This window comes from Chiloscyllium plagiosum, unplaced genomic scaffold (assembly GCF_037043375.1).
Source record: "Chiloscyllium plagiosum isolate Xiang-an unplaced genomic scaffold, Cpla_swu_hap1 HiC_scaffold_14, whole genome shotgun sequence".
NCBI classification, from domain to species: Eukaryota; Metazoa; Chordata; class Chondrichthyes; order Orectolobiformes; family Hemiscylliidae; genus Chiloscyllium; species Chiloscyllium plagiosum.
In genome coordinates this window covers 54,386,518-54,399,917 of record NW_028270152.1, presented here as the reverse complement: position 1 = coordinate 54,399,917, position 13,400 = coordinate 54,386,518, and the positions used below count along the sequence as shown (strand labels likewise).

The window sequence follows — 13,400 nt, the reverse complement described above, 5'->3', positions numbered from 1 at the left end:
TGGTCAATAGTAATCTCCACGATATTGATAGCAATATTAAAAATTGGTGTTACTTTCTTGAAGTGTATATTCCATTTTCATAAGTTCTAAAGTTCAAGGCTTATTGTAATCTCAAATGTTTACTTTCTGCGCGACAATGGTCTCATCCACTGTTCCTAAGGATACAGGTCATTATCTCATGAAACCAGCACTGGTACCAGGGTTGTCTCGAGCTGCTTTTATGTGGAAATGATTTTGCAACATCCAAACATTAAATGGGGATTTATGAGGCCCTTGTGCTCACTCCACCTTACAGATATAAAATTTCCAAAGCTCCTACAGCTAATAGTTTTCCTCATAGTGCTCAAGTGTACTGCATCGCAAGGAAATATTTATCATGTGACTGATAGGGATTGTGAGAGAGGTGGATGGGTTTCAGAAATTACTTCTTTGAAAATGCTTTTTTCTCCTCTTCGGGGATGGTTATGCACCAACTGAAGCAATGGGGACTCAGGAGTTAGTGTCATTGGGAAGGTGGGGGAGTTTATGGAAAGCAGAAAATGATAACTTCTCTAAAAATGCTCCTAATTTAAATTTTGGTAGAGCAGAAGTATAAGTAATAATCTTGAAATAAGAACTAAAACTATACATGAACTGGATTGCAAGGCTTTGTGTTCACCACTGGAAAGCTTGTATTGAATGGAATCATGTTCATTAAATAAGCACATATGTAACCCGAATGCTGCATGTTGTTCATGTACAATTGTATTGTTTTCACTGGGAATTTTTAAAATGTTTTCCTTAGATTGTTACTGAATAAAGTTTAAAATCTTCAGCATTTCTTTCAGGGCCCTTTAGGTATTTTTTTCTCAGTGTATGAAGTCATTTAAATAAGGTTAGTTCACAGCAGCTATAAAGAAGAAATCCAGTGCTAAAAGCAAAGGGCTTTTACTTCTGACATTACCAGACGAACCTCCTTGGTACTGAACAGTAATAAAGGGACTTTCAAGATGTACTCATTAATATCTCTGGATGACAGACTGTGTCTTCTGAACTATTTATACGATCAGCCTCACAGGAACCATACAAAGGTCAAGGCAGATTGACCCAAGATGAATGTAACTCTCCCCTAGGGTTTGCACTGAGGACTTTGTGCCCCAGAAGATATTAAATTGCACATGCTGACATTGCTCTTCGGTTGATCCTGTGGTAGATTCACATCAGGGCAAATGTGAAATTTCCACTTCATGGCTTTAATCTGGAGATGGAGGCACTATAGCTTTTACTCCAGTATGCAATCAGAGTAAACTGTATGACATTTACAATTCAGCCTTTGAAGTGAATGAAAGAATGATGAATTTGCAACATTTTACTGCACTTGTACCTGTATCTGAGATCCGGTGTATTTTATTGAAGATTGAATAATGGATATTGACAGCACCACTTATTCTTTCCTTATATTACTTTCCAAAATGGGTTGGATTAGTATAATTCAAAGCTGATGTTAGTGCAAGTTCAAAAAAACATCAGCAAAATTTACTTACTAAATATTCATCACAATTACAAAAGGATTTATAAGCAGCAATGCAATAAGTTTATAACTATCTTTATGTCCAGGAATTTTTAAACTAATATTAATCAGCATCTATAGTAATTCTTAAGGATGCATTAATGAAGTAATTAAGACTATGAAAGTGGATAAAAATCCTGTGGTTACTTCAAACTGTTCAGATGGTATTTTACTTACATAACTCATTACCAAAGGATGTCATATCTGTTAGTTTTTGAGTTTGATTAACAATCTTGATAAATCTTCAGTCTCCAGCCTTTGGTTGCACTTTGCTGATTTTAGTTGAGCTAAAAGAGTGATACTCCTTAGTGGGTTGTCCTTTAGAGACCGCTGAACCATCTCCCATTAAAACTGCAAATTTGAGTTCATCCACAGAATAGGGTTACATTTAGGTGGCTGACTGGCTGATGGCTCTGCCCATCTGACATGCCACCCCAGAAGCAAAGATGTTACTGAAATGTTGAGGCTCCAGTGGGTAACTGTGTAGATAATAGACAACGGTCAGGAAACAGCTGGTGATCATTAAGAGGAATGTTGGTTGACTGTAGCCGAGGTGTGAGGCGGGCATTGGGCACACTTGGGCAAGATAAGGTTAGTCTGGGTAATAATCGGCTGGAGTAGCTCACTACATATTGTAGAACTCATAAGATGTTCATTCCATTGACAATATTGGCAACAAAATGGTGGCTGATGCTTGTTAAACAAAGTAATGGTTCTGCAGGGAATAATATTTATATTACATTGTGATGACTCATTCTTCTGACATCACAGATTTTGGGTGGAGAGGGTTGGAGAGATAAATGGGAGAGGGGTGGGGCTGGGGGGGAAGATAGCTGATAGTGTGATAGGTGGATGGAGGTGGGGGTAATGGTGATTGGTCGGAGAGGAGGGTGGAGTGGATAGGTGGGAAGGAAGATGGACACGTAGGACAGGTCATGAGGGCAGTGTTGAGTTGGAAGGTTGAATCTGGGATAAGGTGGGGAAATGAGGAAACTGGTGAAATCCACGTTGGTGCCATGGAGTTGGAGAGTCCCGAGGCGGAAGATGAGGCCGCCTTCCTCTAGGCATCGGGTGGTTAGGAAGTGGTGATGGAGGAGGCCCAGGACCTGCATGTCCTTGGCAGAGTGAGAAGGGAGTTGAAGTGTTCAGCCACAGGGCAGTGGGGTTGGTTGGTGTGGATGTCCTGGAGCACTCTGCGAATAGGCATTCCTGTCTCCCCAGTGTCTCCAATGCTTCAGAGAACATCTCTGGGACACCCGCACCAATAAATCAACCCCACCGCGTTGTGGCTGAACAATTCAACTCCCCCTCTCCCCCCCCCCCCCCCCCTCCCCCCCCCCCCCCCCCCTTTGCCAAGGACATGCAGGTCCTGGACTCCTCCATCGCCACTCCCTAACCACCCAACACCTGGAGGAAGAAGGCTTCATCTACCACCTCAGGACTGTCCGATCCCACAGCGTCAATGTGGATTTCACCAGTTTCTTCTTTTCCTCTCCCCCCACCTTATTCTGGATCCAACCATCCTCATGACCTGTCCTACCTGTCCATCTTCCTTCCCACCTATCCACTCCACCCTCCTGTCCAACCTATCACCATTACCCTCATCACCATCTATCTATTGCATTCACAAGTACCTCCCCACTAGCCCCCCCCCTCCCCCCCCAAACGGATTTATCTCACCACCCTCTCGGCTCATTGCATCATTCATGATGAAGGGCTTTTGCCCGAAACATCTATTCTCCTGCTCTTTGGATGCTACCTGACCTGCTGTGCTTTCCAGCACCACACTCTTGACTCTGATATCCAGCATCTGCAGGCTTCACTTGTGTATGGAGTCCTATGCTAGCTTTTGGTGGGAACAGATCTATCTGTACTAGCTCCCTAAGGTCCTAGTCATTAAGCCTGACCAAATTTAATTGTTCCTACTGCTATTTTTTTTCAGAACAATGCATCTTCTATAAATACTCTAAGGTAGTGCATCCTTTTACCATAAATCAATAGATAGGGCTGAGGCAAAACAAATAAAAAGGAGGATTAATGCCAGCAGACTATCTCAAATTAACCTGACCCAGTACCACTTACTGATAGAGGTGGCAAATGCCACAAGATTCCAGTCATTGGTTATTTGGGAAAATACCATAATTCTCTCCTTGGTTGGTGGCTCAGGCTGGAATGTGAAAAATGACCCCCAATGAAGAGCGGTGAGTGTGAAAATAAAGAGGTGAGAAAGAGAAGAGAAAACAATGAGTTGAATGATATATAATAACATCAAAACCAAAAGTGTGCAGCAGTCTTTAAGCATTTAGTGTTTTTTTTTAAATTGGACTTTGATCTTATGCAGTTATTTAATTAGGTAACAGTTTCCTTTTAAAACCATTTAACCTTTTGCTGGTTCAGGAACTGAAGGCTTACCCTGAAACCTGATATGGTCTCGATTTTAAAATGATTACAGATATCTGTCTTCAAATGTTAGACTTCACACTTTGAAATTAAGATTGTCAGTGTAAGAAAAGCAATGATTTGCTCGAATAAGGGAAGATATCCTGTTAGTTACATTTATCTGGAGTAATTGTTTGAGCTGAATTCATGATCGGATGCGCAGATTTTGATTTTATTCACATTACCTTAGCGCTAATAAATGTTTACTGTGGTAGAGCTGAAGACTGGATCTCTACAATTTCCCAGTTTTATTTAAAAAAAAATTAATGGCACCGGTTAGCAGCATGTTCTGAATATGAATGAGGTGCTAAGTAATCCACCATGAGTACTGTGGTAAGATCATATGGAAATAGTCAAGTTTTGAATGTAATTCAGAGCAGAGGTTTGAGACTATTCCCTAGAGTCAAGGGTCTGGGTTATGAGGAAAAGCTGGGAAAGCTTTGAATTTTCAGTCTTGAAAAATGGAAAGGTGAGCTCATGTAGCTACAAAGTATAACACATAGTGAAGTAGGGTTGATCTGACAGACAATATCCAAACATCTCCAAACTGAAGACATATTTAAGGGTGATATCTGTCAAAATGTAGATAGCAATGTTGTGAAGGATACTGGAACTTACACTCATATGAACTTTTATAGAGTCATAGAATTATACAGCATAGAAACAAACCCTTCAGTCCAACCAGTCCATTCTGAACAGTATCCCAGACTAAACTAGTCCCACCTGCCTGCTGCTGGCCCATATCCCTCCAAACCTTTCTTATTCATGTACTTATCCAAAAGCCCTTTAAACGTTCTAATTGTACCCACATCCACCACTTCCTCAGGAAGTTCATTCCACACTTGAACCACCATCCTCCTGTGTAAAAAAAAAAAAAAAAAAAAAGTTTGCCCCCATGTCTTTAAAATCTCTCTTCTCTCACCTTAAAAAATATGCCTGGTAGCCTTGAAATCCCCCATCCTAGGGAAAAGACAACTATCATTAATCCGATCTATACCCCTCATTATTTTATAAACTTCTATAAGATTGCCTCTCAGCCTCCCATGCTCCTGGGGGAAAAAAACCCCAGCCTGTCGACGAAAAGTAATTTTGTAAGGGTTTGAGAATCTTGCAGTGACTTTGTGATAATGTCACAGATCATCTTGTCATTCAGCAGAAGTATTATTGTTAATGGACTTAGAACATGTGCTATGCTAGACCAAACTAGACCAGGCTACTGTACTAGAGGTCTCATTTGAGCACATGGACATAAACACACCAGGAAGAGAATTTAATCCTTAATGATTCAGCCACTACAAGTCAGACTGGAATATCTATGAATACCATGAATCGTAGTATTTAGTGTTAATGCAGAATAAATATTATTACTTTTGAAGTCTATGAAGGCATTTTTTTTAACTTTACTTTCTCCTTGACCAGTCTATCTTGAACCCAATCTCATAGTGTGGCATCAAACCATAATGATAAAAGATTGTGACAGCAATGGGATTCACTGCCTAGAATATTATGTTAAAAATCACAAACGCCAGGTTATATATTTGGAAGCACTAGCTTTTGGAGCACTACTCTTTAATCATAGTTGTCAATCATCTGATGAAGGAGCAGCGCTCAAAGCTAATACTTCCAAATAAACCTGTTGGACTATAACCTGGTGTTGTGTGATTTTTAATTTTGTACACCCCAGTCCAACACCGCCACCTCCAAATCTAGAATACTATGGCAACTGTGAAGATCAAGAAACAATTGGAGATCATCTGATGAAGAAAATAATCCAGAAAACCACCTTTTTAAGCAACCAGAAACAAAGAAAAAGGTTGCTGGAAAAACTCAGCAGGTCTGGCAGCAGTTATGGAGAACAAACAGAGTTAACATTTTGGATCCAGTCATCCCCTTCTGCATTCTTCCAGCAATTTCTATTCTTGTTTCTGATTTTCAGCACCCACATTTATTTGGCGTTTTCTTTTCAAGCAATCATTGGTTTAGCTTTAAGATGAGCTAACAACAACAAGAGCCACAGTGCTGAACAACTAAAGTGATGGAAAACCCTCTGATTAGGAAACCTCTCCAGAGAAATTGTCAGAACACTAAGTCTCAAAAATGCCTTTTACAGGCAGTAAGAAAGCAGTGAGAGCAGCAAAAGCCTACTTGCAGCTCACAGGAGAAATCTGAGTTGAGTGCAAATTGCAAAGAAGCCAATTATTGGACACCAAAGTAGATTTGATAGCTTGAGACAAGGTACCAATGGTTTCATTTCCACCCAATAAACTATACTGAGTTAAGACTTTTAACGGAGAGTTAACAAATTTTATAGCATAACTACGGTGTGGAAGCAGGCTGTGTGACCCCATCAAGTCCACACTGACACTCGGAAGAGCATCCCACCCAGACTCGCTCCCTACCCTATCCTTATAACCCTGCATTTCCCACAGCTAATCCACCTAGTCTACACATCGCTGGACACTATGGGCAATTTAGCATAGCCAATCCACCCAACCTTCCCATCTTTGTAATATGGGAGGAAACCCATACAGACATGGGGAGAATGTACACATTTTACATAGACAGTTGCCTGAGCTGGAATCAAACTAGGGTCCCTGATGCTGTGAGGCAGCAATGCTAACCACTGAGCCAACATGGCACCCCAAATATTTATTTAATGACAAAGTTAAATGAAGTCTTCAAGCACAAGCTTAAAGAAAATTATTTGAAATTATTGAGTGAAGCCATTTTAAGAAAGCTTAACTCTCAAATCCTTTGGAAATCTTCCAGCTATCCTTTAAAAGGACCATGTTCATTCAGTTCTTTGAAGGTGTTATGTTGGTAAAGAAAAATTGTACTTTACATTAGGAAAAAAACATTTAAAAGAGCAGAAACATTAACAGCTTTTTGTTAGTACTTCGATAACAATGTTTACAAGAGCAAAGATTTAGCAATATCTTTAATCAACTACCACTACCACAAAACCACAAAATAGATTTAGTACAAGGAGATTAAAATCTTGACAATATTCTTCCAAACAAAATAAGCATTAACTTCAAATGCCTATCAGCAATCAAACAATGCACCAATATTCTGTGGTATCAATCTTTCCACCAGAAAAAAATTTAAGCTATCTACTTTTTCATGCAGAGGGTGGTGCGTGTATGAAATGAGCTGCCAAAGGAAGCGGTGGAAGCTGGAACAATTACAATATTTAAAAGGCATCTGGATGGATATATGACTCGGAAGGGTTTAAAGGGATGTGGGCCAAACACTGGCAAATGGAACAAAATTAATTTAGGATATCTGGTCGGAATGAACGAGTTGGACTGAAGGATCTATTTCCATACTAGACATCTCTCTGACTCTATGACTCTGTGATTCACTTGTTATTATTTGCATATTGACAGCTGTCAAAAGCATCGTTTCCACGATTTCAAACAGCTTCTGGTTTAGACACCAAATTGAATACAGAACAGTTTAGCACATTTTTCTACTACGTTGAAAGAACAAGATATCATGTGTTACACAGACACAAGATCAGTGAGAAATAAACTTTGTTTGACAACCTCCCAACAGCTTTTGATCAATATTCCACTTCCTCTCCAAATATGTTACAGGTGAGATCACGATTCAATAGTAAATTTCAGGAGAGTCTGTAGATAACTTCATAGTGCATACTGATCATTATCAAAACTTACAAGAACTCATTGCGACAGAATTTGTCATTGGTTTCTTCGATAAATCCATTACTAAACTTCTTCAATCAAAAGAGGATTTAACTCTAGAATGAGCACTCCAAATAGCAGTGGATGCAGAGTCTAGAAAATTGTCCTGGAAAACATTGTACAGCAAAAGGTTCCATTGATGTAGAACATTCAAGAAAGTGTTAACTACGTAAAGCACAATCGACCATCTGAGCAGAGGAGACCGACTTTTCATTTGAACGTTTTACCACATGAGACAACATCAACACAAAATCCTAAGCAATCTAATACTCCAGAATCTTGTTGCAGATGTGGTTCCAAAACACCACATCAGTGAAGATAAAACTGTCCAGACTTACACCAACAATGTACTCACGGTAACAAAAGGACTCACCTCTTGAAGATGTCCTGAAAAAACATATCAATCAAAAAACCAAATCATCCCCAACCTAATATGAATATTCATGCCTTGGAATATATCCTTGAAGAACAATCAATATTGGAAGGCAACAAGCTGCCTCATATGAAGAACAGTAATACATTGGTAGACTACCTAATTTCTTCCTTGGGGAGCTAATAATGTTATCTGATGGTAATAATGGAGCAGAAGAAGCATAAGCCTCTCATAATTCTGAGAATTAATTATAATTACATCACTCACTGCAAGTTCCTTCAACCAAATTGAATCTCTGATCTAATGGAAACCAGCCGAGGAAATACAAAATCACGAATCTTACCTCAAGTGTTTCAATACCTGGTCATAGACTTTCCTGACCTATCTATTGAAATAGATGAATCAAGTCAAAGACTTGGGGAGAACCAGGAGAGATAAGGAAAACTAACGTACAATAAATGTTGTAAAAAGAAGTAACCTATGTAACTCATTTCAGTATGCAAATAGTTGTTAATCAATATGTACGACAGGAGAAAGATGTTTAGGAAGAGTTGTTGTGTCAGAGCTTCAGGACCATGCAGCAACCTTGAGTAGTTTCAAAGCATAATTAGCAGAGTGTGGGTAGATCTAGAACAGACATACTATAGCAGACTAAATTAGACAGAAAACATTATTTTCTGGAAGACTCGCATGAAAGCCTACACATGAACACAGAAAGATAAGTTTACTCTTTAATAATGTCACAATAAGTCAAAGCCTGGCATGTCTATGCTTACCATGTATAGAGGTGTTTAATATAAATGATGTTACTTTGAAATCTAATCCTGAAGACAGTCCTTGATTTTACTTTCCTCTCGATTCATAGGATGGAGGAGCTGAAGTAGGTCATTCAACTAATTGAGTCCACCTCACAATCCAATGCAATCATGACTGATCTGACAATCCTCAATTTCACTTTGCTGTCTTTAACTCACAACCCTTGATTTCTTTACTGATTAAACATCTATCTATTTCAGCCTTAAACACTACTATTATGGGACAAGCCAGACAGAGAACAGCCAGGGAATTCCGAGAGGCATGGCACTCATCCACTGATTCAATCAACCCAATACACCGGCCACTGCAGTAGACAGCTGGAACTGACAACCGGAAGCGTCAGATACAAATCACTATAAATGCTGGAGGAAACATCACAGAAGCGCTTAACAGGAAGCTCCCAAGTACTGAGGATGTCACCTAGACAGGGGACGAAACGTCTGCAACACAAATTCCCAGCTCGGCGAACAGAACCACAACAATGAGCACCCGAGCTACAAATCTTCTCCCAAACTTTGAACACCTACGGGCGAGAGACACTAAGACAATCCAGGAAATGGGAATCTTGTGCCAACCACCTGAGCGCCACATACGAACAACTCCGGTTCCTGCATGAATGCCGAAAGAATCGAATCCTTCCACAATGTGTCAGATACAGACCGCCAGTCAACAACCCACAAGCCAGGGACACAGCCAGACAGAACGGATTCAGGATGATCCAGGTAATGATTACAGACGCACACAACAGACTACACAAATACAGACAAGAAATTGCGCGCCAAAAATCATTAATTTCAAAAATCACCAATCAGGAATGAACCCGGACCATAGAACAGGCCATCACCCTAGTACAGAACAGGACCACACACTGCAAAAAAACGGCACTAAAAGAAAAAATGGCCAAACTAACACACAACAGAGAGGACACCACAACACACTTGTGGGTTAGAAACCTCTCCCACAGACAGCTCACAGACACAAAAAGAACAATACTGGCCAAGGGACTCAACTACAACCACAGGGTCGCCAAAACAGCAGACTTCCTAGCAGCACAAGAATGCACACTCAGGAACAATGGACTGACAGAAGAGACACAACAAACAGTGAGACAAAGTATCGTACCTCTGAGAACAAGGAAAAGACAAACACATAACCTCAACACCAAGGAGAGGGAAGCATTAAAAGCACTAAGAAACGATAAGAACATAATCATACTACCAGCAGACAAAGGCAGAATGACGGTCATCCTGGATAAAGCAGAGTACATCCAAAAAGCGCAACAACTACTGGCAGATACCAACACCTACTAAAAGAAGGACTTTGACCCCACCCCACAGCTCACCAATAGCATAAACAACACACTGAGGAACCTACAAAAAAACGGACAGATAACCAGGTTGGACCTACAGAGAATAAAATCTGAAAGCAACAACACCCTCAGATTCTATGGACTACCGAACGTGCACAAACCAGACATCCCACCAAGACCCGTAGTATCATTACCAGGGACACCATCACACAAACTGGCTAAAGAACTACAGCAGAAACTGAAACACCTGATCAGTGGATCCAGACACTCTATACAATCAACACAGGAATTCTTGGACATCATCAGAAATATACACATAGACAAGGAAGAAACTATGGTCTCATTCGATTTAACGGCACTGTTCACCTCTATCGACAAAACCCTAGCCAGAGAAACAATAGCCAACCTGCTGGACATACAGAACAGACAACAAGACGGGGAACCTAGCAACAAAAACTGCATACTGAAACTACTGGACCTGTGCCTCACAACACACTTCACATTCAACAACCAAATATATGAACAAATCAACGGCACACCCATGGGCTCACCCATCTCTGGACTCATAGCAGAAGCGGTAATGCAAAGGTTAGAACAAACAGTCTTACCGCAAATTCAACCCAAACTCTGGGTCAGATATGTAGATGATACCTTTGTAATCATTAAAAACATAGAAATAGAGAACACATACCGGATCATCAACGCCACACTCACAGGAATCCGATTCACTAGAGAGGAAGAAAAGGACAACCAACTCCCATTCCTAGATGTGATGGTACAGAGAACACCGAACGGAGAATTCACCACAAAGGTATACAGGAAAGCCACACACACAGACCAAGTCCTAAACTACGAAAGCAACCATCCCAACACACATAAAATAAGTTGCATCAAGACACTGTTCAAAACGGCCACAACACACTGCAGTACACCAGAACTGCAAAAAGAGGAAGAAGAACACCTATACAACATATTTGCCAAAAACGGATACCCCCACAATTTTATCAACAGATGCCTAAGGGAAAGACAACGGAATGAGGACATGCCACAACCCAAAGGACTAGCCACACTACCATACATCAAAAGCATTTCTGAACTGACAGCCAGACTACTGCGACCACTAGGACTTATAACAGCACACAAACCAACTGCCACTCTCAGACAACAACTCACCAGAACGAAGGACCCGATACCCAGACTAAGCAGAACCAATGTAGTGTACAAAATCCCATGCAAGGACTGCACAAGACACTACATGGGAAAACAGGAAGACAGCTAACGATCCGCAAACATGAACACCAACTAGCCACGAAACAACATGACCAGCTATCCTTAGTAGCCACACACTCAGATGACAAGCAACATGAGTTCGACTGGGACAACACTCCTATTATAGGACAAACCAAACAGAGAATAGCCAAGGAATTCCTAGAGGCATGGCACTCATCCACAGATTCAATTAATAAGCACATCGACCTGGACCCAAGATACCGGCCATTGCAGCAGACAGCTGGAACTGACAACCGGAAGTGACAGATACAAATCACTATAAATGCTGGAGGAAACATCACAGAAGCGCTTCACAGGAGGCTCCCAAGCACTGAGGATGTCACCTAGACAGGGGACGAAATGTTTGCAACACAAATTCCCAGCTCGGCGAACAGAACCTCAACAACGAGCACCTGAGCTACAAATCTTCTCCCAAACTTTGAGCCTTAAATGTACTTAACAAGCTAACCTCTGCAGCCGCCTGTAATAAAGAATTTCACAGACTCATTACCCTTTGAGGGAAGACAGTTCCTTTTGTCTCTGTCTTAAATGTGCAACCCCTTATTTTTAGATTATGCACTCTAGTCTTAGAGTCTCCAGCAAGGGTAAGCAGCCTTTCTGCATCGGCCCTGGCAAATCTGTTAAGATTTTTGTATGTTTCAAGAAGGTCGTCTCTCATTCTTCTAAGTTCAAAGGAACAGAGGCCTAGCCTATTCAATGTCTCTTCGTGAGATGGTCTCTTCAGACCAAGGATCAGATAAGTGAGACTTCCTTGGCTGCGTCCAATGCCAGTATATCTTTCCTTAGATAAGGACCCAATATTGTTCAGTCTTCCAGCTGTGGTCAGACTAGTGCCTTGTACAGTTTTATTAAGAATCTACCTATTTTTATACTCCATATCCTTTGAAGTACAGGCCAACATTCCATTCGCCTTCCCTACCACCCATTGATTTTGGGTGCTAGCTTTTTGTGATTTGTGCATGAGGGCTCCCAAATCCCTCCGTACTGTGGCTTTCTGCAGTCATCCTCCGTTTAAATAACATTTGCTCTTCTGTTCTTCATTCCAAAGTGCATAACCTCATACTTTCCCATATTATATTCCATCTGCTAAGTTATTTTTCCCCCTTGCTTAATCTGTTTCTACCCCTCAACAGACTCTTTGTGTCAGCATCACCACTTGCCTTCCCAACTATTTTTATGTCACCCACAAACATGGTATTTTGAATCCTAATTCAGATTGTAGCATCAAACAACATGATAGGAGAAAAGAAACATTTCATACCAAGTATACTTAATGAAAAAGAAAAACTCCTCTCCTATATATGAGGTGAGGTTCCAGTTAATACCAATACCTGAATATTATTAACAGCCTGAATATTACTAATATATAACAGGATGAGAAATTTGTTGTAAATATCCAAATGTTAGGAGAGGAAGCAAAGATCCTAGATTCACTTCAGTGACAGAGGGACACTGTGTAATGATGGGACTTTGCTGGATGCTGCTGGGCAGCTGGGCTTTTTCATTTGCAAAAACCTCATGATTGAACACACAACTTGATAGTGACTTTGAACTAAACATTTGCAGGCAACAGCAAATAAGATTAGCAACAATTGTATCTATCCAAAATGTTGGTTAGAGTCCACTTAGCTGCATCCTAAAGGTCATTGTTAGGTCAGTTTTGTGAATGCACACTAGTCTAACAATCGTATTTTTAAAATAAAAAATGATTTGTTGAACATTTCTACTGTGTGCTTATCTGCCACTGAATTCATGCATACAAATGAGAATTTAATGTAATATAAGTTGGAAATATGACATCAAAAGCTATTTTGCTCTATATGAGACAGCCAGGATTTTCACATAAACTTCATTTAATTGAGAAAAATTTTGCTGAGAGGTAATTGCTTACCAGGTGAACAGTTTATTTGATGGTTT

At 40.4% G+C, this 13,400-nt stretch overlaps 1 protein-coding gene across 1 annotated transcript in view; it reads left to right on the top strand.

The window, feature by feature from the left end:
* The window catches only part of LOC148147970 (uncharacterized), a 38,423-nt gene extending 25,393 nt beyond the window's left edge, over positions 1–13,030 (top strand). The window contains exon 2 of the mRNA XM_087993979.1: positions 9,085–13,030. Coding sequence (XP_087850105.1) covers positions 10,528–11,472 — 945 coding nt within the window. The 5' untranslated portion in view covers positions 9,085–10,527 and the 3' untranslated portion in view covers positions 11,473–13,030. The remainder of the gene's footprint in view (positions 1–9,084) is intronic.
* Positions 13,031–13,400: the final 370 nt, after the last annotated feature.